General features: G+C 46.2%; 1 protein-coding gene across 1 annotated transcript; it reads right to left on the bottom strand.

Annotated features, from left to right (window-relative positions):
* Positions 1-31: 31 nt before the first annotated feature.
* CEP83 (centrosomal protein 83) lies at positions 32-21,584 on the bottom strand. The gene is made up of 15 exons (XM_054386656.1): positions 21,436-21,584; positions 20,383-20,533; positions 18,565-18,657; positions 17,460-17,591; positions 15,613-15,864; positions 13,723-13,854; positions 9,183-9,297; positions 7,891-8,035; positions 7,612-7,761; positions 6,638-6,713; positions 5,373-5,530; positions 4,211-4,340; positions 3,296-3,399; positions 1,435-1,600; positions 32-238 (listed from the first exon to the last, which is right to left on the bottom strand). Exons 1-15 carry the CDS (start codon positions 21,582-21,584, stop codon positions 53-55), a joined length of 2,139 nt encoding a protein of 712 aa, XP_054242631.1. The 3' UTR covers positions 32-52.
* Positions 21,585-23,326: the final 1,742 nt, after the last annotated feature.

Genomic DNA, 23,326 nt, shown 5'->3' with positions numbered 1-23,326 from the left:
CAACCTTTGGGAGGATCACCACTGAAACCCAACAGCAGAGAGCTGGCAGATTTCACTTGGAGTCCTCACTTTGTGTATCACCTTCTCTGCTGCCCTGCTTTCTAGCCACGTCCCTGCAGGCACCCATGGCTGCAGGCTCTCTGGCTGGTCCCAGGTCTTCCAGCTGCTTTCTCTGGGTGGTTTCCAGCTCCTCCAGCCTCTTGCGAAGGAGAGAGAGCTCTCTTTGATGTTGTTCCTCCTTGAAATGAAACAAAGAACACAAAGTGGCTCTGTGACATTTTGCACACTGCCTGCAAGGGACCAGAGGTGAGCAGTAATTTCATTTGCTTCAGTTAATGCTTTTCAAGTAAAAATGGCCAAGTCCAAAACTTCCTTATTTGTTACATTTTGTGCCTCAGGGTTTTGTTCTGACATTCATGGAATGGGTTGGGTTGGAAGGGACCTTAAAGATCATCCAGTTGTAATCCCTCTGCCATGGGCAGGGACACCTCCCACCAGGTTGCTCAAGGCCTCATCCATCCTGGCCTTGATCACCCCCAGGGAGGAGCCATTCGCAGCCTCCCTGGGCAACCTGTTCCAGAGTCTCCCCACCCTCACTGGAAAGAATTTCTTCCTAATCTCCAGTCAAGGTCTCCCCTCTTCCAGCTTCATCATTTGAATCAAGCAGGGCACAGGTGCCCAGTGAAGACTGGGTGCTGCTGCTCTTCCAGTTCACAAGAAACGATGCTGACAATGACCAGCAGCAGCAGGAAATGTGTGATGTTCCTCCTCTCAGCTGAAAAGGCCTGCAGACCTGAGCTCTGTCACTCAGAATCTGTGTGTTCAGCTCAGTCAGCTTCAGCCAGAGAGATTTTCACCCTCAGAAGCTCACCAACTTGTAACTCTCTTAACCACACCACAAACTAAAAGCAGCAATGGGACTGGATTGGATGGATTGAAGCTTGAGGAGGGCAGATTTAGCCTGGAGATGAGGAAGAAATTCTTTGCAGTGAGGGTGGGGAGACACTGGAACAGGGTGGATGAGGCCTTGAGCAACCTGGTCTAGTGGAGGTGTCCCTGCCCATAGTAGGGGGTTGGAACTGGATGACCTTGAAGGTCTCTTCCAACCCAACCCATTCTGTGATTCTAAGAATGCTGCTGCTCAATAATGAATCCATGGTGTCAGAATACCATTCTGGTATTTTGTGCCTCTCAGGAGAAGGCCCAAGTATGCAATATGGAAAACATGGCTACTACAGCCTGGTACTTATACCCTGTAGTGTATTGGCTGTCCTTGAAGACCTCCATCCTCTTGCAAGGAAGGGAGCATCACTAGAAGCGTTCCTCAGTTTCCCTCCTCTGCACAGACTCCCTCCCTTACACCTAAGGTCTGTGATGAAGGACCTGCGGTGTCCTTCTGCTGTGCAATCTTCAGGACTCACAACAGATCCCCACCTGAAGGAGGGGGAAGGAGAGAGAAGGCCCAGGAGGCAGGGTGGAGGCTGGCATGGGGGGTGCCAGGCTGGGGTTGAGGATGAGGCTGCGGAAGTTGTCTTGCTGGCGGCGCAGCTCCCTCAGCCGCCTCTGCAGCCGCCGATGCTCCTCGTAGGGCACGTTCTGCCTGCCAAGGGAGACACTGCTTACTGCTTCAGCCCTGCACTGCCCCACACACTCTCACAGATTCACAGGGTCACAGCATCAGCCAGCTTGGAAGAGGCCTCCAAGGTCACCAAGTCCAACCAATCACCCAACCCTATCTAATCAGCCAGACCATGGCACTAAGAGCCTCATCCAGGCTCTTAAACACCTCCAGGGACCCCACAGCTCCCTGGGCAGCACATTCCCATGGGCAAGCTCTCTTTCTGGGAAGAACTTCTTTCTAAGCTCAAGCCTAAACTTCCCCTGCACAGCTTGAGACTGTGTCCTCTTGTTCTGTGGCTGATTGCCTGGGAGAAGAGACCAACCCCCACACAACCTCCCTTCAGGGAGCTGTAGAGAGCAATGAGGTCTGGCCTGAGCCTCCATTCTCCAGGCTAAACACCCCCAGCTCCCTCAGCCTCTCCTCACAGGGCTGTGCTCCAGACCCCTCCCCAGCTTTGTTGCCCTTTTCTGGACAAGTCCTCTAAGCTCATCCAGTCCAGCCTTCAACCCAACACCACCATGGCCACCAAACCATGGCCCCAAGTGCCATGGCCACAGGTTTCTTGGAACACCTCCAGGGCTGGGGACTCCACCACCTCCCTGGGCAGCCTGTGCCAATCCCTGACCACTCTTGCAGCAAAGAAATTATTCTTAATATCCAATCTTAACTTCCCCCCATGAGAACTCTGCTGTTTACTATCCCTATGAAGGAAAATTCCATACCACAAGACCTGTGGATGTTGTTCTGCCTCCGTGTCCATCTAGAAGTCCCTATACATACTAAGCTATCTGCTACAGAGATGCTGAGGGGAGTGGAACATCTCTCTTGTGAGGAAAGATGAGAGAGTTGGGGCTGTTTATTCTGGAGAAGGGCAGCCTGAGGGGGGATCATCAATGATGATCAATACTTCAAGGGCAGGTGTCAGGAGGATGGGGCCAGGCTTTGTTCAGTGCTGTCCAGAGACAGGACAAGAGCTAATGGGCACAAAAAGGAACATCAGAAGTTCCATATAAGCATGAGGATAGAACTTCTTTACCTTAAGGGTGAGGGAGCACTGGAATAGGCTGCCCAGAGAGATGGTAGAGTCTCCATCTCTGGAGACATTCCAAACCTGCTTGGACGTCTTTCTGTGTGACCTTCTCTGGGTTGACTCTGCCTTGGCAAGGGGGTTGGACTGGATGATCTCCAGAGGTCCCTTCCAACCCCTACCATTCTGTGGTGTATTACAGACCAGAATTTACATGGAACAAATGAGTCTCTTACTGGCACTCACAGCAGTGAGCCACAGGAGCCACACTTCATTAATGATTTGAATCCAGCCCTCCACAGGTGCCCAATGAAGAGAAAAAAGTCAGGAGTTTGTCTTTCAAAGTGGATGCTAAGTCTGCTTCTCTTGCAATTCTCTTTCCCTTCCTGCTTTTGAAGGGATTCCTGCAAGTACATCTATCAGATACTCTTCCTCTGTTTCTTCCTGATGAGACAACCCTGCAATTGCCTTAGAAGCTTTCACTGCCCAGCCTAAACAGACTCCACTAAAGGATTCCAGTGCTGGAAATGCCATTAGACAGGGCTCCAGTTACCAAGAGTCAAGTGGCTTCCAAAACACTTCCTATTGCTAAGTCAGTTCTTGGACATTGTACCACCTGTCAAGCTAAGGAAAACAAAGTTTCTTACCTGTTCAACACTTGGTTTTCTTTTTCTAGCTCTTCCACCTTGGCTTCCAAAAGCTCCAGCTTCTCTTGCATCCTCCTCTGTTTGTTATCATTGAGAGTCTTCCTCTGCCAAGCAAACATTTCCAACAGCTTGAGCAACCCTTGCTAGATGAGATCCTGGACAAATCTCATCTACCCTGGTTTAGTTGCAAGCTCTGACAGCCTTTAGGATTTTCCTCCTGTAAGGAGAGGTGCTGTGCTAGTTGAGGTTCTCTTGCATGTCTCTTCAACCTCTCTCTATGCTAATCCTGAAGAACCTGATACATTTTTTGTCATCCCAGACAGCAGACTGCAAATAAGCTCTTACTATTAAACCCAATTCCAGCTGGCCAAAGTAGCTGAAACAGAGTCATAGAATGTCAGGGGGTGGAAGGGAGATCATCCAGTCCAACCCCCCCACCAAGGCAGTTTCATCTAGAGAAGGTCACACAGGAACACATCCAGATGAGTCTGGAACGTCTCTGGAGATGGAGACTCCACAGCCTCTCTGGGCAGCCTGCTCCAGGGCTGCAGCACCCCTAAATTACAGAAGTTCCTCCTCATGCTCAGATGGAACTTCTGATGTTCCAGTCTGTGCCTGTTACCCCTTGTCCTGTCACTGGGCACCTGAGCAAAGCCTGGCCCCATCCTCCTGACACTACCCTTGAAGTATTTTTCATCATTAAGACCCCCTCAGGCTGCCCTTCTCCAGACTAAGCAGCCCCAATGCTCTCAGCCTTCCCCCTCACAGAGCTGTTCCAGTCCCCTCAGCATCTCTGCAGCCCCCTGCTGTACCCTCTCTGGCAAGTCCCTGTCCTTCTAGAACCAGGGAACCAGAACTGGGCTCACCAGGGCAGAGGAGAGAGGGAAGACAGAATAGGTAGAAGAGTCAACCTGCCTTTTTCTGAGCCAGAGCAGCCCGACACAGCTTGTTCCTCAGCTGGCTGTAGCTCTGCTGCTGCTCTGCCAGGCGCTGTGCCAGCAGGTGCTTCTCCCCCAGCCACTCCAGGCGCTGCTGCTCCACGGTCCTGCCAACAAGCAGCTCACAGCATTCACAGGCTGCACAGACACAGCTCTGCACTTGGTTAGTGCCTCAAGGCTCTCCAAACCAGTGCTCCTACCTTTCTATACTCAAAGGATCTGGTTTCAATTTGCCTGTGCTAACGACCTCCTTGTGACTAACAATCTTCTAGCCCAGCTCTTGCCCAGCTAGGAGGCAGATTGAGAACTGATTCCAATAAACTGGTTAATCCCTCGCTGCTTGCTGCACTGGCCTGGCAGGATGCCAAATCCACCCAATCCCATGGAAAATGTCCACATTCAGACTGGAACACAACAGTAAACATCTCTGCCACACACCCTTCTCTGTGGGACACCTCCCTCCAGACCAGGGTGCTCAAGGCCTCATCCAAGAGCAATCTGGACAAGCAAAGGAGTGGTGTTTGCTGTATGTAATCTGAACAAGATGAATTTTCCTTATTAACATATTTTGATGGTATGTGGTCAATCTTCTGCTAAAAGAGAAGGAATTGGTTTTAATTCTGATAACTAGAAGATAGCCAGTCAACTTTTATTTGCCTTGTATCTGCTGAAGGATCCAGGGGGAAACAGGTGGGGGAGGGAGGGGAAAGGATCTCTTCATTATATACAGGGTCCCTGACACCTTACCAAGCATAAATCAATGCTTAAATGTTTTATTTGTCACCCTTAATGCTTAAACACTGCTAAAAGATAAGCTAATACAAGTTTGACATCACTTCAGTACAAAGAGGATTTCCCAATAGGGCATTTCACTAATCAGTAATTAACTGGACCAGCCATCAATGCAAACAAACTCCTGCTTTTGAAGTTACCACAAGCCAAGCTCTTCTCCATACTGCAGAACAGAAGGTTGTTAGAATTGTCCAATTGTTTATCACTGTCCAATTATTTCCTGCTCATTTTGAATCTCTGACTTCACTCAGAATCTACAACCCATGGTTAAATAATCCATATGAAAGGCTTACAAGCAGCATGGAAACAAAAAGGAAAGCCAGAAGGAAGAAAAACCAAAACTGTACTTCTCTGTTTCCACTTGAGCTTTTTCTGCCTGAGTCCTTGCATGTTGACATTCTTGTCTCAGTCTCTCTATTGTTTCCTTCAGCTTCTGATTAGACTCCAACAAATCATTTTCTGCCTGAGAAAGTGAGGCAAGCTGGAGCTGCATGTCGTGAATTTGCTGCAAGAAAACCATGGTATTCCATTTGAGAAAGCATGCAAATAACTCACAATCAATTCTGATACTGAGGGAGAGCAAAATGCAGGCACCAACTGGCTGCAGCAGCTTTTCCTAAACCCTTATTTCTTCCTCTTCTCCTTACTCAATAGCTTCTCCAGAAGCTCTGCAGTAGATCACTACTAGACAAAGGTTTGCTATTGTAGTTAAAATGAGAGAAAGAGAGGCAGGAGGCTGCAGTCATTGAAGAGTCCCCCAGAGCTTAAGCAATGCAACATTAAGCCTGAGGGCTGAACAAAAGTAGAGCACCAGACAACTGAGCAACAGGGCTGTGGAGCTACCCAGACTCTTCTCTGCCCTAGCACACAATGCATTCCAGCCAGCAGTGCCTGTACCAGCCAGCAATGCCTGTACCAGCCAGCTCACTCCAAGGACAGAGCGTGGCAAGTCCAGCCTCTGCAGCCAACACATTACAAGGCTGATTTCCCTTTCCTCTTCCTCCCTCAACTCAAGACACCCCAATTTCTGACTTATGGAGGGAAAAAGCCCCAAATAAAGTCCCTTGACCACAGAGCTTGCAGCCTGCTTTGATGCACAGCTATGTTCTTACTCACTAAAGCCCACCATGGCTGAGCAGGAGTTAAAAGAATTAGGTTTTATTTTCAAGCCTGCCATCAATTCACTCTTCAATAGAAATACACCTCTTTAAACCAGTTTATTCATTTATGAAACATCTGTTAAGCACTTGAAGAACCTCAGCAGAGAGGTGCAGTGTACATGCAAAGCACTACCTAGAAACAATTTATAAGTCTCCATGGAAACTGAATCTCCAGTTAAATAGTGCAGAACCATGTTCAATATAGCAGTCTATAAACATCCAGCTTGGAAATTCCTGGTAGCCACAAAACACATGAAGCAAAGAGCTGTAATCCATTTATACAAGGTCCAGGAAAGCATAAGTGATTTCGAAACAGTTTAGCTTTTAAATAGCTGTTGTAGGTATGCATTTTGTCCCTCAGGGAAAGGGGGAAAAAAAGCCTGAAAATTTCAATCTAATCTTCAGTAACTGCCCCTGGTAACTGGCAATGTTACAATGCAGTCAAACCTTACCTGCTTCAGATCAGCATTTTCATGTTTCTTTTCTTCCAGCTCCTCTGTCTGAATAGTTTGTTGTTGAATTTTTGATCTAAAATTGTAGAAGGAGTCCTTATTTTTATCTCATTAAAATACAGATGTTAGGAGCAATCAGTCTGACACCAGAACACTGCATCATGTGAAAGGTCAGTAAGTACTTTGCTAAACAATAGTTTAAAAGTATTTTGTTATGCATAGAATCACAGAATGGCTCAGATTGGAAAGGACCTGAGACATCATCTGCTCCAACCTCCCCACCATGGCCAGGGACACCTCTCAGCTAGACTCAGCTGCTCAAGGATTCATCCAGCCTGGTCTTGAACACCCCCAGGCAGGAGGCAGCCACAGCCTCCCTGGGCAGCCTGTGCCAGAGTCTCATCACCTCCTACTCAAGAACTTCTTCCTCTAACCTTGCTCTGTCTCAGCTTCAAACCATTTCCTCCTCTGTTCTGTTTCCAGACACCCTCAGGAAAAGTTCCTCTGCAGCCTTCCTGCAGGATCCCTTCAGGTCCTGGCAGGCAGCTCTGAGGTGCCCCTGGAGCCTTCTCCTCTCCAGGCTGCACACCCCCAGCTCCCTCAGCCTGTGCTCACAGCAGAGCTGCTCCAGCCCTTGGATCATCTTTGGGGCCTCCTCTGGACTCACTGGGGAGGGCCTGTTAAGAAGGGCTTGTGGTGACAGGATGAGGGACAATGGTTTGAAACTGGAGTAAGGCAGTTTTAGGTTGGACATTAGAGGGAAGTTCTTCAGAATGAAATACTGCAAGAGGTTGCCCAGGGATGTGGTTGACACCCCACTGCTGTAGACATTCAAGGTCAAACTTGATTCTGTTTAATTGCCCACAATGAAGATTTGTGTATCTGTGAACAGTGAACTTTTACAGTGACTGCAGTGAGGAAACTGGGGGAGGGTGGGAGTGAGAAAGGTGTGAAGGTCAGCAAAGCCACAGTACCGCAGGCGCTGGAGCTCCTTCCTGCTGGAGTCTTCTGCTGCCTGCACAGCTCGGAGCTTCTCCTCATACTGATCCTTCTCAGATTGTCTCCAGCTGTCTTGTTCCAGTCTTATCTTCTCTAGGTCAGCCAATTTCTTCTCCAGTTCCAGCCTGGGACATCAGTCAACATGCACACAAGACATGACAAAATGCCACCAGCGAGTCGTTGTGAAGTGGCAATTCAAGAGTGCCTCAAAGCACTCAGCTTTTTGCAGGTGACCAGGAAAGCAACAAACATACTTTTCATCCTGCAGGGCTGCAAGCTGGCCAAAAGCTTCCTCCTTGGCAGCCTGCATTTTGCGAATTAGCTCCCGGTCCTTTTCTACTAACAGCACCTTGTGGCGTTCCACTGCTGCCTTCAGAATCTCCTTGTCTGACAGCAGCCCTGCAGGACAGGGAGCAAAGGTACAGTGAGAGCAGCCTGGTGAAGGAAGAGTTAACAGGCCCTGAGACACGGGCAACAGGGAGACTGGAAATTAACATGCAGGGGAAAGACAGGAAGACAGAAAGAAAGAAAGAAGGAGGGAAAGACAGGAAGGGAAGGAAGGGAAGGAAAGACAGGGAAGGAAGGGAAGGAAAGAGAAGGAAGGGAAGGAAAGACAGGGAAGGAAGGGAAGGAAGGAAAGGAAGGAAAGGAAGGAAAGACAGGGAAGGAAGGGAAGGAAGGAAAGAGAAGGAAGGGAAGGAAAGACAGGGAAGGAAGGGAAGGAAGGGAAGGAAGGGAAGGAAGGGAAGGAAGGGAAGGAAGGGAAGGAAGGGAAGGAAGGGAAGGAAGGGAAGGAAGGGAAGGAAGGGAAGGAAGGGAAGGAAGGGAAGGAAGGGAAGGAAGGAAAGGAAGGAAAGGAAGGAAAGGAAGGAAAGGAAGGAAAGGAAGGAAAGGAAGGAAAGGAAGGAAAGGAAGGAAAGGAAGGAAAGGAAGGAAAGGAAGGAAAGGAAGGAAAGGAAGGAAAGAAAAAAAGAAGGGAAGAGGGAAGCACTAAGAGTCTGGCCCCATCTTCCTGACACCCTTAGATATTTGTAAGCACTGATCAGATCCCCCTCAGCTTCCTCTGCTCCAGGCTAACCAGCCCCAGCTCTCCCAGCCTCTCCTCACATGAGAGAGGTTTCAGCCCCCTCAGCACCTTAGCAGCCCTGTGCTGGACTCTGCAGTAGTTCCCTGTCCTGTCTGAGCACCTTCACATTTCAAGTGAGAGACCTGAAAGACTTTCACTCAAGTGAAGGACTCTGGAATTTGACAACCTCAGACAAAACAAGCATAGGAAGCAAACAATCTGAGGCAGATTATGCTCAGCCTGTGTCACAAAATCACTAATTTGCATAAATGCAAAACTGCTCTGTAACTGTTCTCCCTAACCTGGCAGACCAAGGGAAACAACACACTCATTTCAGCTACAAAATGAACTGTCACATCTGTGACCTACACCAGAGGAAGAAGCTGAAGGTTGCTGGGGAAATGCCTGAAGGAAAAATAATTGTGGCAGTCTAATTAGAAGTTACAAAAGAAATAATTTGAAATTAATTGCACATTTTACCATCCATTTCACTCTGAATCTTGTTTCTCTCTCTTTCTATCTCGCTCTTTGTTCTTGCTGCCTCCAGTTTGACATTTGTTACTTCCAATTTATGTGAATGTTTAAGCTCCTCTACCTATGAATGAGGGAAAAAAAATCCAAATCAACTGAAATAGATACATAAATATTCACAGTTCTTCAAGTGATGCTTTGCAAACAAGAAAATCTGCCAAATAATCACAGACTGTGCTTACTTTAAACACACTTTAAATATTTTTTTTCTCCACTGCTTCCCTGAATATCCACTCTTGGAGATAATTTGGAATGGGCTTTACACAGATACTGTAACGCTAAAGTTATTGACCTGAGCTGATTCCCCACATCCTATCAGTGCTGTTAGGGATTTTCATTAACTCCTCAAGTCACACACTGAAAATGACAGTTGTTGAATGAATTTTCAGTCACCTTGAAATTCAGGGTTTAGATATTTCTTGCAGGAGCTGTCTCACCACTGCCATGCACTTCATGCAATCACAGAAAAGCTTGGGTTGGAACCTTAAAGATCAACCAGGTCTAATCCCATGCCATGGGCAGGGACACCTCCCACCAGCCCAGCTTGCTCAAGGCCTCATCCAGCCTGGCCTTGAACACCTCCAGGGAGGAAGCATCCACAGCCTCCCTGAGCAACCTGTTCCAGTGGTCTCCCCACCCCCACTGTACAGAATTTCTTCCTAATCTCCAGTCTCAGTCTCCCCTCATTTCACCTTTAACTGGGCAGTCATTACAAGCTGCAGTGCAGAACTATTGCTCTTTTAAGAAGTCTTGGTGATATATGCAGAGATGCAAGGGGTTGTGTGTGAAAACTTGGTTTCTGAGTAAATATTACACATTTTGCAAGCTGGCCTCCAAATATTGGGGTGTTTCTGAACAGACTAATTGGAGAGAGCTTGCTTTGACACTGATCCAAGCTGCAAAGGACACTGATGCCTTGCTAACTCGAGCATTAGCACCTCACTTTACACATGCTTCACTTCTGACTAAAGAGCCCCTCCAAGTCAAGTCAAAACAAACTTCATCTCCCTAAGGAAAACAAAACAGTGCTCTGCAAACCCAGATCTTCAATTGCTTCTCCACACAATTTCCACTTGGTGGCCAGGGAGGTTGTGGATGCCCCCTCACTGAAGGTGTGGACTTGGCAACCTGGGCTGGTGGGAGGTGTACCTATGAACTACTTATAGCCCCCCTGACCTCCTGGACTGGTCAGGGGGGCTCTAAGTAGTTATCCAATTGAATTACTCCTGGAGTGCTACACTACTTCTTCAAAATTCAAGTCTTCCTAGTTCTAAAGTGCATCTTAAATCTTTCTCTGCAGCTGTGATACAAGCATCAAATGTTCTCGTAAAAGAGGGAGTTTAAGACCATCAAATCCAAGACAATTGCTGCTTGTCTGGAAACTTTCTCTAGTTTAGGCATTGGTATGCAGTAATTACATGGTCAATGAGAATTAAATATCTGGAGGAAAGAGCTCAGAATGAAAATCCATTCACAATGCCAAATGTAATTACAACCTGCTAGCATATACAAGTGCTAAAGGTTAAGAATGACATAGTATCTTATTGAGGCAGTACACGGTGGATTTGGTTCCTTAAATCCTCAGCTGAGAACGTTTCAGAGCAACAAGCAAAGATTTAAGGTGGCTCTTTTCAGGCACAAAATCCAGAAGTGCAAGCACCTGTGCTCAGGGGTGAGTTTGAGTGGGTGCAGAAGAGGGGGAGGTTAGTACAGGAATGAGTTTCTGCTTTCCTCTCTTCAAGAAACACCACTGAACGTTTTCATCTCCTCCTACCTTAGAGGAGACCAGAGCACAGCACTTGATACAAAAAGTAAGGAGTGTAACAATCTTCTATAGATTCTGATAGATAATTGATTCAAAAATACTTAACAGAAGTTGTCTCCTGCTGTTTATTATTCATGGGAGTGAAGTATAGAATGAAAGCATCATAGAATTGTTTGGACTGGAAAAGGCCTCTAAGACCTAAGATCATCCAGTCCAACCAGCAAGCCAACACCACCATGGACACTAAACCCTGGCCCCGAGTGCCATGGCCACAGGTTTCTGGAACACCCCCAGGGATGGGAACTCCACCACCTCCCTGGGCAGCCTGTGCCAATCCCTGACCACTCTTGCAGCAAACAAATTCTTCCTCATCTCCAACCTAACCCTTTCCTGGCACAATTTTAGAGCATTTCCTCTCCTTCTATCACCCGAGACCAGGGAGCAGAGCCCAACCCCCAGCTCACTGCAGCCTCCTCTCAGGGAGCTGTCAAGAGCAATGAGGTCTCCCTCAGCCTCCTCTTCTCCAGGCTAAATACCCCCAGGTCCCTCAGCTGCTCCTCCCCAGCCCTGTTCTCCAGACCCTTCCCCACCTTTGTTGCCCTTCTCTGGACACTGTGGCTTTAAATACTGGTCAAGGTCTATCCCTTACAGTACATTTGAACTTTTTTGGATTAAGGACCAAAATTAAATACTTCCCACTCAGTAACATGCACTGTCAAGCCTGTTTGGAACTCAGTTTGAGATTGCTAAACAGCAAGCATGGTAGAAGTTAGAAGTTTTCTTCTTGTATTGTATCTTTCTTCACACATACTATGACAATATAAAGAGCTGTGCACACACAAACCAGGTGCCAAGGTTGTTTTGGAAAGGAAACTGAGAAATGCAGGATAGCTTTAAGTAAATAGAGAGCTTAAAGTAATTCTGCACTCAGCTAGACAAACAAGACCAAGGTTACTGGGGCTCTACAGTCAGTTCAGAACTTAAGCCTCTTAAGGTAAGAAAACATAGGAGATTTATCACCTCTGGCAGCAAATTTAAATTTTATTACCCAATATTCTCTCCAGAAGGAAGGAAGTAAGAGATAGCAGAAAGGTAATATTTACCCAAGTAACTATTTCATTAGGACTAGGATTCTGACTCCAATTTGCATAAGGCAATGTAGCACTCTGCAATAGTGGAAGATAAAAGAGTTTCCTGGTGTTTCATTCTTGTGTTTGTTTATTCAAATGATCATCCATAAAGTTGCACAAAGGATCTGCCAGCTTTGTGGAGCTGAGGAGTCCCTGCAAACTCTGCATCTACACTAACTTAATGCTGCTGAAATCCTAAGCAGTGCTGTCAAGTTTCTTAAGCACTTCCAGGTTTTCTCTGAATTTGCAACCTTCTGATCTTGTTTCTTCAGAATTTTTCTAGAAATTAAGATCTAATATAAAATAAAAGAAGATACACAGAAGAAAACCTCTAAGATCTGGTGCCAACCCAACAAGTAAGATACTCAAACACATGGCAAGACCATGATCTACTTAAAATGATCATAGAATCACAGAATGGCTCAGGCTGGAAGGGACCTCAGAGCTCTTCTCCTCCAACCTGTCCTGTCTCTAGACACCCTCAGGAGAAGTTCCTCTGCAGCCTTCCTGCAGGGTCCCTTCAGGTCCTGGCAGGCAGCTCTGAGGTCCCCCTGGAGCCTTCTCCTCTCCAGGCTGCACACCCCCAGCTCCCTCAGCCTGTGCTCACAGCAGAGCTGCTCCAGCCCTTGGATCATCTTTGTGGCCTCCTCTGGACTCTCTCCAGCAGCTCTGAGTCCTTCTCCTGATGGGGAACTCCAGAACTGGAGGCAGGATTGGAGGTGAGGTCTGAGCACAGCAGAGCCAAGGGGCAGAATCCCCTCTCCTGCCCTCTGCCCACACTGCTCTGGCTGCAGCCCAGCACACAGCTGCAGGAGGGCTGCAGGAGGGCACTGCTGGCTCCTGGGGAGCTGTTCAGCACCCAACACCCCCAAGGCTCTTTCTTCAGGGCTGCTCTCAACCCACCCTGCAGCCAGCCTGGATTGGTGCCTGAGGTTGGCCTGACCCAGATGCAAGGACCTTGCGCTTGGACTTACTGAACCTCTCATGGCAGCTGCAGTGCTGCACAGAGATGTCTCTGTGTACGCTGTGCTGGCACCAGCCCAAGACAAATGCTATGCTAATGTGACCTGCTTCTAATGGAACCTAGATCCTCACAGGTGACTCCATGCAGCTTGCTTCCCATGGCCAACACAGCCCATTCATAGGACAGTTTAAAGATCTCCAAAAGCCACAACTCCATTAAACAGCAACAAAATAAAATAAAATTTGAATTTAGATTTCCATGGAAAGCCATATTGCCCTTTACACACTTTTTTAATAAAGCAATGCCTGTTTCCGTCAAATAAGGTTGGCTGTTTTCATGAGCACTGAAAACATGAGACTGCTTCAAGCCCTGCTTAGAAGTCAAAGGAAAGAAAATGAAATCAAGAGAGCATAACCTCAATGTTTAAAGATACTTTACAGGAAGAACACCCCACACACACCCTAAAAGTCACATATTCTGTATCTTCCAACTGAAAATGAGGGAAGAAAAATCCAAATCTAAGTCACAACAGAAGAGCTTTTGCTTTTTATTTGACATTAAGGATAAACAGACAAAGTGAAACACACCAGGGTAAGAAAGCTGTGTTTCAGATGGGATGAAAGCACTTACTTGAGCAGCTAAGGCATTGACTTCTCGCTCAGATTTGTGAAGTTTGCTTGTTAGGAGAATGTTTTGCTCGTGGCTTATCTGCAGCTCTTTCTCAAGCCGATCAATCTGGAGTTCAGCAGACCTCTTTTCTGCCTTTAATGAAGGAAATGTGGGTAAGAGTGTTAGACAAGGCTGTCTCTTGCTATTCACTTGAAAGGTTCAATTGATCTGAGTTTTCAGGTGTTACTGACTCTTTATGCTATATAATAATACCATAGAATCAGAGAATAGTTTGGGTTGGAGGGGACCTTAAAGATTATCTAATCCAACCCTCCCTACCATGAGCAGGGACTCCTCCCACTTAGACCTCACTGCTCAAAGCTTCAACTAACCTGGCTTTGACCACTTCCAGGGATGAGGAATCCACAATTTCTCTGGACAACCTGCTGCAGTGTCTCACCACCCCCATATTAAAGAAATTCCTCCTCATATCTAATCTAAATCAACCCTCTTGCTGTTTGAAACCATTACCCACTACACCCCCTGATAGAGCCCCTCCCCATCCCTCCTGCAGGCCCCCTTTAAGTACAGAAGGCTGCTCTAAGGTCTCCCTGGAGCCTTGTCTTCTTCAGGCTGAAGAAGCCCAAAGCTCTCAGCTTATCTTCTCCCCTTGACCATCTTACACAACACATAAATGTTTATCTTTACTCAGCAATGTGCTCCAATACAACAAGGGCTTTGAACTAAGGGTTTTACTAACCTGCCTGCACAGAATCACACTTCACAAGAGGCAAAGGTAATCTGCCTTGGCTAGGGGATGTTGCTACCAGTAAATTACTGCTGTAAACACCTGTGTGACTGTAGATGTTACTCAGGTGTTGACACTAACTGAAGAATTAACATCATGGAGAGGAAACACAATGCAATTATTGTAAGTGTTACAGATTCAAGAGCCTGAGCTTTATTGAGTATCGAAAAGATATTCTAACCTACAATTTCACTTTCCTCTTTCTGAACTGATCTGTTCTCATCAGGACAGCTTATTTTTTTTCTAAATTAAGGATCTGACAGAACTTCTCTTTGCAAGTTGTGATCAGAGCATTCTGTAACAAAGCCATGCAGCAACCATAACAGCAGAAAGGAAAATGAGCTCTGTCTGTGTGCTGCAACCGTGTGAGAAACCTACATGAAAAGATTCTTTATACCTAGAGAGACAGCAGGAATGGACAGCAGGACTGAAGACCATGGGTCAGGAATACAGTGGAGCCCTGGGAAACCCACAACAGGCCACAGATACCAAAGGTTCTTTAAAGGAGAGCAACGGCCAAGAACTAAACAATTGCAGCAACGTGTTGAAAGTGTTGGAGAAAGCAGACAGGTAAGCAAGAAAGATGACAGACAAGGAAAGGATTAAGTGACTAGTTCAGGATGCCCCTGCTACCTGCAGAGGGGGTTGGACTAGATGACCTTTGGAGGTTCCTTCCAAGCCAGACCATTCTGTGATTCTGTAAAGAAATTGGGGAGCATTTTATGCCATTTTGGAAAAGAATTTAAAGTTTTCTGTAAGTTTTCTGCTGACAATATGTCAATAACCTAATTCCAAATGGTAAGTGCTGCCATGACTACCCTCTGGCTGCAAACAGGGATGTCACTCATATGTTTGGAAAGGAGACCATGCAACAGACCCTTGAGTTGAGCTCTGCATCTTCCTGAAGCTCAGCTGCCAGGACACGACAGCCAGCTTGCAGATTTGGAGTTGTACTTCCCAGATTTAAAAAACAATTTGTGGAGTCAATGGCAAAATGATCAGGGACTTCAGTGACAGTTTTATCAGGCCAAGCATTATTCTCACCATGCTCTGGAGAGAGGCAAATTCAAAGCAAAAAAAAACGAAATAATGCTAATTCTTACCTCTAGAGACCTTGCCACAGCCTGCACCTCAGCTAGCTGCCGAACTTGCACTCTTTGAACATTTTCTGCTTGCACACCACAGTTGTCTCGTTCTGCTCTCAGCTCTGCCACTTCTGCTTCTAAGCCCTTCAGTTTCTGATAGAGCTGTGCCTTTTCTCTGGAGAGTGCCTCCACACGTTTACTGTCCCTCGTGGCATCAACACTAAGCAGCTGATTATGGAGTTCTTCTTTATCTTTATCCAGCCTTGCAATCTGGGAGTTGTTCATCAGAAAAAGAAAAGCATTTACACTGGGCAGCTGGCAGGCAGCAACACACACAGCACTTGACAACTCAGGAAATAGCAGTGTGCATCTAAGATATTAAGAAATTACATTTACATTTATTTTATTAGAGCAGGAAAATCACCAGACCATTCTTCTTCCAGATTTCAATGTAGTTTTTTGCTTCAGTTGTGAGACCCCCACCTCCAATCCTGCCTCCAGTTCTGGTGCCCCAGCATAAGGAGGGCACAGAGCTGTTGGAGAAAGTCCAAAGGGGGCCACAAAAATGATCCAAGGGCTGGAGCAGCTCTGCTGTGAGGACAGGCTGAGGGAGCTGGGGGTGTGCAGCCTAGAGAAGACCCTGGGGAACCTCAGAGCTGCCTTCCAGCTCCTGAGGGGAACCTACAGGAAGGCTGCAGAGGGACTTTTCCTGAAGGTGTCTAGAGACAGGCCAAAGGGGAATGGTTTGAAGCTGAGGCAGAGCAGGGTTACACTGGAGCTGAGGAAGTAGTCAATTTCTGCAGAAAAGCCCTTCACATCCCTTTTATGAGGATATTCAAACACTTATTGCATGACATGCTCAAGCCATCACTGAAGAATTAGGATGTTTTTGTAGCCTTCCTGTGCCAAATAGCACAGAAGGTTGAAAAAGCTGTAAGAAGAGGGAGAAACTAGATCATAGTGTGCCCTGGGCCCAAGGTATTTTCATTCTCTGGAACTGTGCTGATTAGCTGCAGGACTAGCACAAAGTCAAGGAGGCCACAGGAGAGGCAGGCTGTAAATCAGCATGTGGCTTTAGCTCCAGGAAGGACAACTGTTCTGGTTTGAATGTAACACACTTGCAGATTTGGATTGATTTTGAACAGGATGCTTGCTTGATTTGTATCTCAAGTTTGACCTAATATATTCAAGCCTGACATCTTAGGATATATGCTCCCAGGCAAATACTTAACTGAATATGCAAATGGCACATGCAGCAGCCATTGACACTGCTGCATCTGCTCAAAAGAGAAGGCTGGCAATTTATTTAGCTGTACTTTCAAAGTCCAATTCGGAAACAGAAGATTCATGAATGGTTTATTGAAGAGTTAATGCAACTGCAATAAAGTTAGCAAAGGTTTCAGTATCCTTTCGACCATCTCTGTCACAATCCAACTTAGTTGCAAAACCTACCCTTGCCTGGTATCAGCAACATCTTTTGCTGTCTTCTTCTTAGATTAATTGTCAGAGGAGTCATTTAGAACCTAAATTTACATCAGTTGCTCAGATAACTTATTAATTTCAGATTAGCTTAATGTCCCAAATTCCATCACAGCTGTGATTCAAAGCATCAAGTGAAGCTAGAGGCTGGCTGTCATTTGTCAGAAGGCAAGTCTATTCTTACTGAGAAAATGGTATTGCAACACATCACTGAACAAACCCACAGAGACAGCCTGAGGCTAAGGCATCAAAGTGTTTTGAGAATGAAGAGAAGGGAAACAAACACCCCACTATGGAAGGGTGTCAAACTGACAACCCATCCAGTACCACATCTGCACAATGCTCAAGCAGCTCTGGCACCAGAGCCATTTTAACAATATGTGTACCTCAGCCTCGTATTTGATTTTCTTCTCCTCTAAGACCCGCGCATGTTCCTCGCTCTGATGTGTAAACTCTGACTTCAGGAAAGTGTGCTCATAACGAAGTTTGTTATATTCTGTCCTGTATTTTTCCACTTCCTAAGTCAGAAACAAACAAACAAACAAACCCAACCAAAAATATCAATCACAGGGTTCTCAGATTTATTTCCTTCAGGCAAGGTTCCTAGCAGTTCACAAATTACGTTTATCAAACTGAATATCTCTTTTTCCCCCTTCAACATTCACTGCCCAGGCCAACAGTACCAGACAAAGAATGTGATCGTTCTTTGTGGCTTGAGAGCAGCCCTCAAGAAAAGGACTTGGGGGTGCTGCTGGATGAGAAGCTCAGCAGGAGCCACCAGTGTGCACCTGCAGCCCAGAGAGCCAAGCAGAGCCTGGGCTGCAGCAAGAGAAGTGTGGCCAGTAGGGTCAGGGAGGGGATTCTCCCCCTCTGCTCCACTCTGCTCAGACCACAGCTGGAGCTCTGTGTCCAGTTCTGGAGCCTCTGATACAAGAAAAATCTGGACATGTTGGAATGTGTCCAGAGAAGGGCCAAGAGGATGAGCAGAGGGCTGGAGCTGCTCTGCTATGGAGACAGACTGAGAGAGTTGGGGTTGTGCAGTCTGGAGAGGAGAAGGCTCCAAGGAGACCTTCTTGTGGCCTTCCAGGATCTGAAGGAGGCTACAAGAAAGCTGGGGAGGGACTTTTGAGGGTGTCAGGGAGTGAGAGGACTGGGGGGAATGGAACAAAGCTAGAAATAGGGAGATTCAGATTGGAGTCTAGGAAGAGAGTGGTGAGGCACTGGCACAGGTTGCCCAGGGAGGTGGTGGAAGCCTCAGCCCTGGAGGCTTTTAAGGTCAGGTTGGATGTGGCTCTGAGCAACCTGATCTAGTGTGAGGTGTCCCTGCCCATGGCAGGGGGGCTGCACCTAGATAATCCTTGAGGTCCCTTCCAACCCTGACAATGCTATGATTTGCTCCCTTTTCAGTTGTAATTTCCCAAGGCTTTGGTAATAACTATAAAGTGGTAATCACTACTCTACAGACAGAGACTTTCAATACTAATCACTTACATTTTCTAGCTTCCGGTAACGTTCTGTCATAGGAGATTCCAATTCCTGCTGTATTTGTGCTTTTAACAGCTCTAATTTTTGAGGAGTTATCACCTTAAGACAAAAAGGTATCATAAACAATTAGTCACATACATTTATTTATACTGTGCTAGGAAAAACAACCAGGAATCAATTATTTCCTTCATGATTTAGGAATTCTGCTTCATTTTCTATGTTTTTCTAAACAATTTTTAATAGTAGTCACAGAAGCAAAACCACCCCAAAACCTCCATTCTAGTAATGATCAGATAATATTCTGGGCAGATACCAGCATTTGAAATGTCAGTATTTACTGGTAGAAGAAATGGAAATGTCAAGCTGAATTGCCAAGAGATGTATCTCTTTGCGGGGGGGTGTGGGGAGGGAAGTGGTCTTACATAAAAGACGAAGAATCAAGAGCTTGGAAAAAAATTAAATATTAGGTGAACTGACCCCAAAGAACCAAAACAAGCAACACCAAAGCCATGCTTTGTAAAACACATCAGAAAGATGCTCTTTAACAGATACATGTGTGAAATAAAACTAAGATCCCTGCTTTAAGCTCCATGCTGCATGCTATTTTGTTATCTTTTCCTGGGTATGGTCAATAAAGCAAGATAATAAAAATGCCATCCACATCCTGTGACATATTTGAATTGATACTGGTTTTCTGTACCCTGAAGTCCCTGAAAACTAATTCTAGTTAGGGTACCAAGGTATATGTCCTCCATTTGGAGTCTGGGAGCCTTTGTTAGATGCTGCATTTGTTTCCTAAGAACATTTCCTGCATTAGTTTAAGGAAACAAGCAGTTATAGAAAGTGTCATCCAATTTATCTTCATTTATTGGGGTGGGTTTTTTGCGTCTGTGTAAGGTCTTTTTAAGATGAAGCAAGCTGTCATCATGCAGAGAAACAACTATTTTCCAGTCACTTATCCTAACAAGTCTAGGGATTTAAGTTGTCCTCCAGGGCAGATGATCCTCCCTATAAAAAAGAGGAAGATGTGCAGAGACAGAGTTTGGGTAGGGGATCTTACAATTAACACAGAAGAAAACAAGAGGATTTGAAAGATTCCTTTAAACAAGAAAACAGCCACTGCAACCCAAAGGCACTCTAAAGCAGCAGCATTATTCGGGTTGGCTGAATTTCAAGAGATCTGGAATATATTCATAGATTGATAGAATGGTTTGGCTGGAAGGGGCCTTAAAGAACTCCAGACCCCACCTGGAACACTGTGTCCAGTTCTGGAGCCCCTACTACAATATCTGGAGGTGATGGAAGGTATCCAGGGAAGAGCCACGAGGATGAGCAGATGACTGGAGCTGCTCTGCTATGGAGACAGACTGAGAGAGTTGGGGGTGTTCAGTCTGGAGAGGAGAAGGCTCCAAGGAGACCTTCTTGTGGCCTTCCAGTATCTGCAGGGGGCTACAAGAAAGCTGGGGAGGGACTATTTAGGGTGTCAGGGAGTGATAGGACTGGGGGGAATGGAGCAAAACTAGAAATTAGTAGATTCAGATTGGATGTTAGGAATTTCTTCACCATGAGGGTGGTGAGGCACTGGCACAGGTTGCTCAGGGAGGTGGTGGAAGCCTCAGCCCTGGAGGCTTTTAAGGCCAGGCTGGATGTGGCTCTGAGCAACCTGATCTAGTGTGAGATGTCCCTGCCCACAGCAAGATGATCCTTGAGGTCCCTCCCAACCCTGACAGTTCTGTGATTCTAACTTGGTATTTACATGGTACATAAACAGAAATACATGCATAGATTAAAATCCAGATGAAGTGTTGCCAGTAACTATCCCACCTGCATCTTGAGTTTTTCCACCTCCTGTGTTTTACCCAGCAATTTCTCCTGACAGTCAGCGAGGAGTAACTGGAAGTTGTCACGTTCAGTCTGCCTTTCAGCCACCAGCCTCTCCAGCTCATCTTGGGATCTTCTATACTCATCCTGCAAACTGCAAGATAAAAATCCACACTCAGTTTATACTTACCCTCTCAAATCCAACCTCAGAGCTCAAAAAACTCAACATGCAGCAGCAAACATACAAATACCAAGTAACTAACATCCTCTGCCTGTAATATTCTGCGAAGTGTTCTCCTGTTTACAGACATAAAGAGAATTGCAGGAATACCTGCAACATAATCATGAAATCATTTTGGTTGGAAGAGACCAACCAAGGTTTAAGATCATCCAGTCCAGCCATTAACCCAGCACTGCCAGGTCACCACTAAACCATGTCCTTTAGCACATCTACATGGCTTGGAATTCTCTTCAGGGATGGTGACTCCACCATTTCTGTGGGCAGCAGGGGAGAAATTTTTCCTAGTGTCCAACCTAAACCTCTCCTAGCACAACTTGAGGCCACTTCCTCTTGTCCAGGCAGCTGCTGGTCTGGCACAGCCATCCTTGCCCATCACTGGTGTGATTGCCACCCCATGCCATCCTCTCCACCTGAAAGGGTGAAGGGGTCTCTGAAAGATGATCCTTAGAGAGGGGAGCCAAAGCAGCCTCTCTTCAGAGGGCTGTTAAGGAGAAATCTCTTCTTCCTCTACTCACCAATCAGTGCCCCATGCACTGAGGGTGCTGAAGAATGAGGTTGGAATGAGGTTTACTGAAGTACCAGCACTACTGTGGCACTGATGTTGCATGGGCTGCAACTCCTTCTGTCAAGCCTTCAGGTATTTGGAATTGTTTCCTTTGGAATGGTTTCTTTCCTGATATGAACAGTGCTCAAATCTGTCCTTAACTACAGAAATAGCTCTCTCTCTCTCTCTCACACACACAGATCTCTTCCACCTAACATTTAGCTTCACCTTTGAGCAGCTCAAATGAAGAAACCTGTTTAACTGAGCCTACCTTAGAAGTTGAGCCTTCACAGTCTGATAGTTTGCTTTATGGGTATCACATCGCATCTTCTCATCAGCCAGGAGCTTCTGCAGCTCTTGGGAGTTGGCTGGATCATAATTCCCAACCACAGGAGGAAGGAGGGTGCCAGAAGCCTGCATTTTACAACAACTGTTCACGAGGTGTACAGAGAGGACAACATCAAGATGAACTTCTAACTAATCTCCAGTGCCATCCACTTCTGCTGATGTCCCAGAAGACCACGTCAGCTGAGCAAAGACAAGGACATGGAATGAGCAATCAAGCACATTCATAGTTGAAAGACTTCACACACTGCTTTTGCCTTTACTACAGAAGACTCCTGGCTCTGCTGTACATCAGGTTAGAACAGAAACCTCCACTGAAAGGACAACTCTTCTCTGCTTGTTAGCAGCAGCCCTTCCAGGGGCACAGACTAAACTTTAACATGGAGATGATTTGAGCCAATATAAACCCAAAAAAAGCACAGGCACACCTTTCTGGGAGATGATTACATGAAAAGTTATTCTTACTTATGCTGCAGACTGAGAATCAAAGTAGTAATGCCCTAATTATGGCTCAATAACCAGAGGTCAAGCAGAGGCCACAGACATCAGGCATGCAGAGCTTTTACTCCTCATCACAGTCACACTCTGTCACACTAGCCTAGCAAGATATGTTGCTCAACACACCATCATTCCAGCTGGAAGAAGAGCAGATAATTCTCCCTTTTGAATTCCTAGTAAGGCCTCACTGGAGGAGAGTTAAAATTTCATGGACGGCCTGGAAGATATCCACTCACAGTTCAGCCCTGAAATTTATCACTTCCTCCTTTTCAAATCTTATCTCACAGTTTCTTGTGACCTTTCCAGAAAGGCTTTTGCTAAATGTGACAACATCAGATTGGTGTGAGAAAGCTGCAAATCAGCAGATGCTGAGAGATGAGGAAGTGCTCCAACACGCCTCGTTAGTTCTTCTTGGTATCAGAAGCAAGATTATTAGGCTGATCATTACATCACAAAACATGACAGCTTTAAAGCATCAGGGGGAGGGTGGACTGTCTAAATTTTAGGGAAGTTCCAAAGCTTCAAAACAACTTATTTCAGCTTTTGGCATAGCTGGAGGGATAGCTGAGAACTCTACAGCTGCAATGTGCAAAGTGTAACATGGCACAAATTAAACCTAAAGCTCAAAGGTTGAATCTCCACCATCACTGCAAATACCTCACCTCCTTTGCCTATGCAGCTGAATACAGAACGCTTTCTACTACTGCGCTCTTTAAACCATCAATCTTAAACATCATTTTTCATGGATCTATCTTAAACACTTAGCATTTGATTTTATAAACCCCTGACCTATCAGCAAGATGAAAATATGCCTTCCATATAGGAAAATAAATGTTGTATGTCAGCCCATTTCACTATGACATAATAACGTCAAAAAAAGTCATAGAATTGTTGAATGGGCTGGGTTGGAAGGGATCTCCAAAGGTCATCCAGTCCAACCCCTCTACAGTCAGCAGGGACATCCCCAACTAGATCAGATTGCCCTGAGCCCTGTTGAGCCTCACCTTGAATATCTCCAGGGATGGAGCTTCAACCACCTCCCTGGGCAACCTGTTGCAGTGTTCCACCACCCTCACAGTGCAGAACTTGTTCCTAACATCCAATCTAAATCTGCTTTGCTTTCATTTCAAGCCATTGCCCCTGGTCCTGTCACTGCAGGCCTTTGGGAACAATCCCTCTGCAGACTTCTTGTAGTCCCTTCAAGTACTGGAAGGCTGCTGTTAGGTCTCCCCAGAGCTTCTCCTCTCCAGGCTGCACACCCCCAGCTCCCTCAGCCTGTGCCCGCAGCAGAGCTGCTCCAGTCCCCCTATCATCTTTGT

This window comes from Indicator indicator, chromosome 14 (assembly GCF_027791375.1).
Source record: "Indicator indicator isolate 239-I01 chromosome 14, UM_Iind_1.1, whole genome shotgun sequence".
In the NCBI taxonomy this organism is placed as follows: Eukaryota; Metazoa; Chordata; class Aves; order Piciformes; family Indicatoridae; genus Indicator; species Indicator indicator.
The sequence above is the reverse complement of the archived record's forward strand: the minus strand, read 5'-3'. Positions and strand labels throughout refer to the sequence as shown.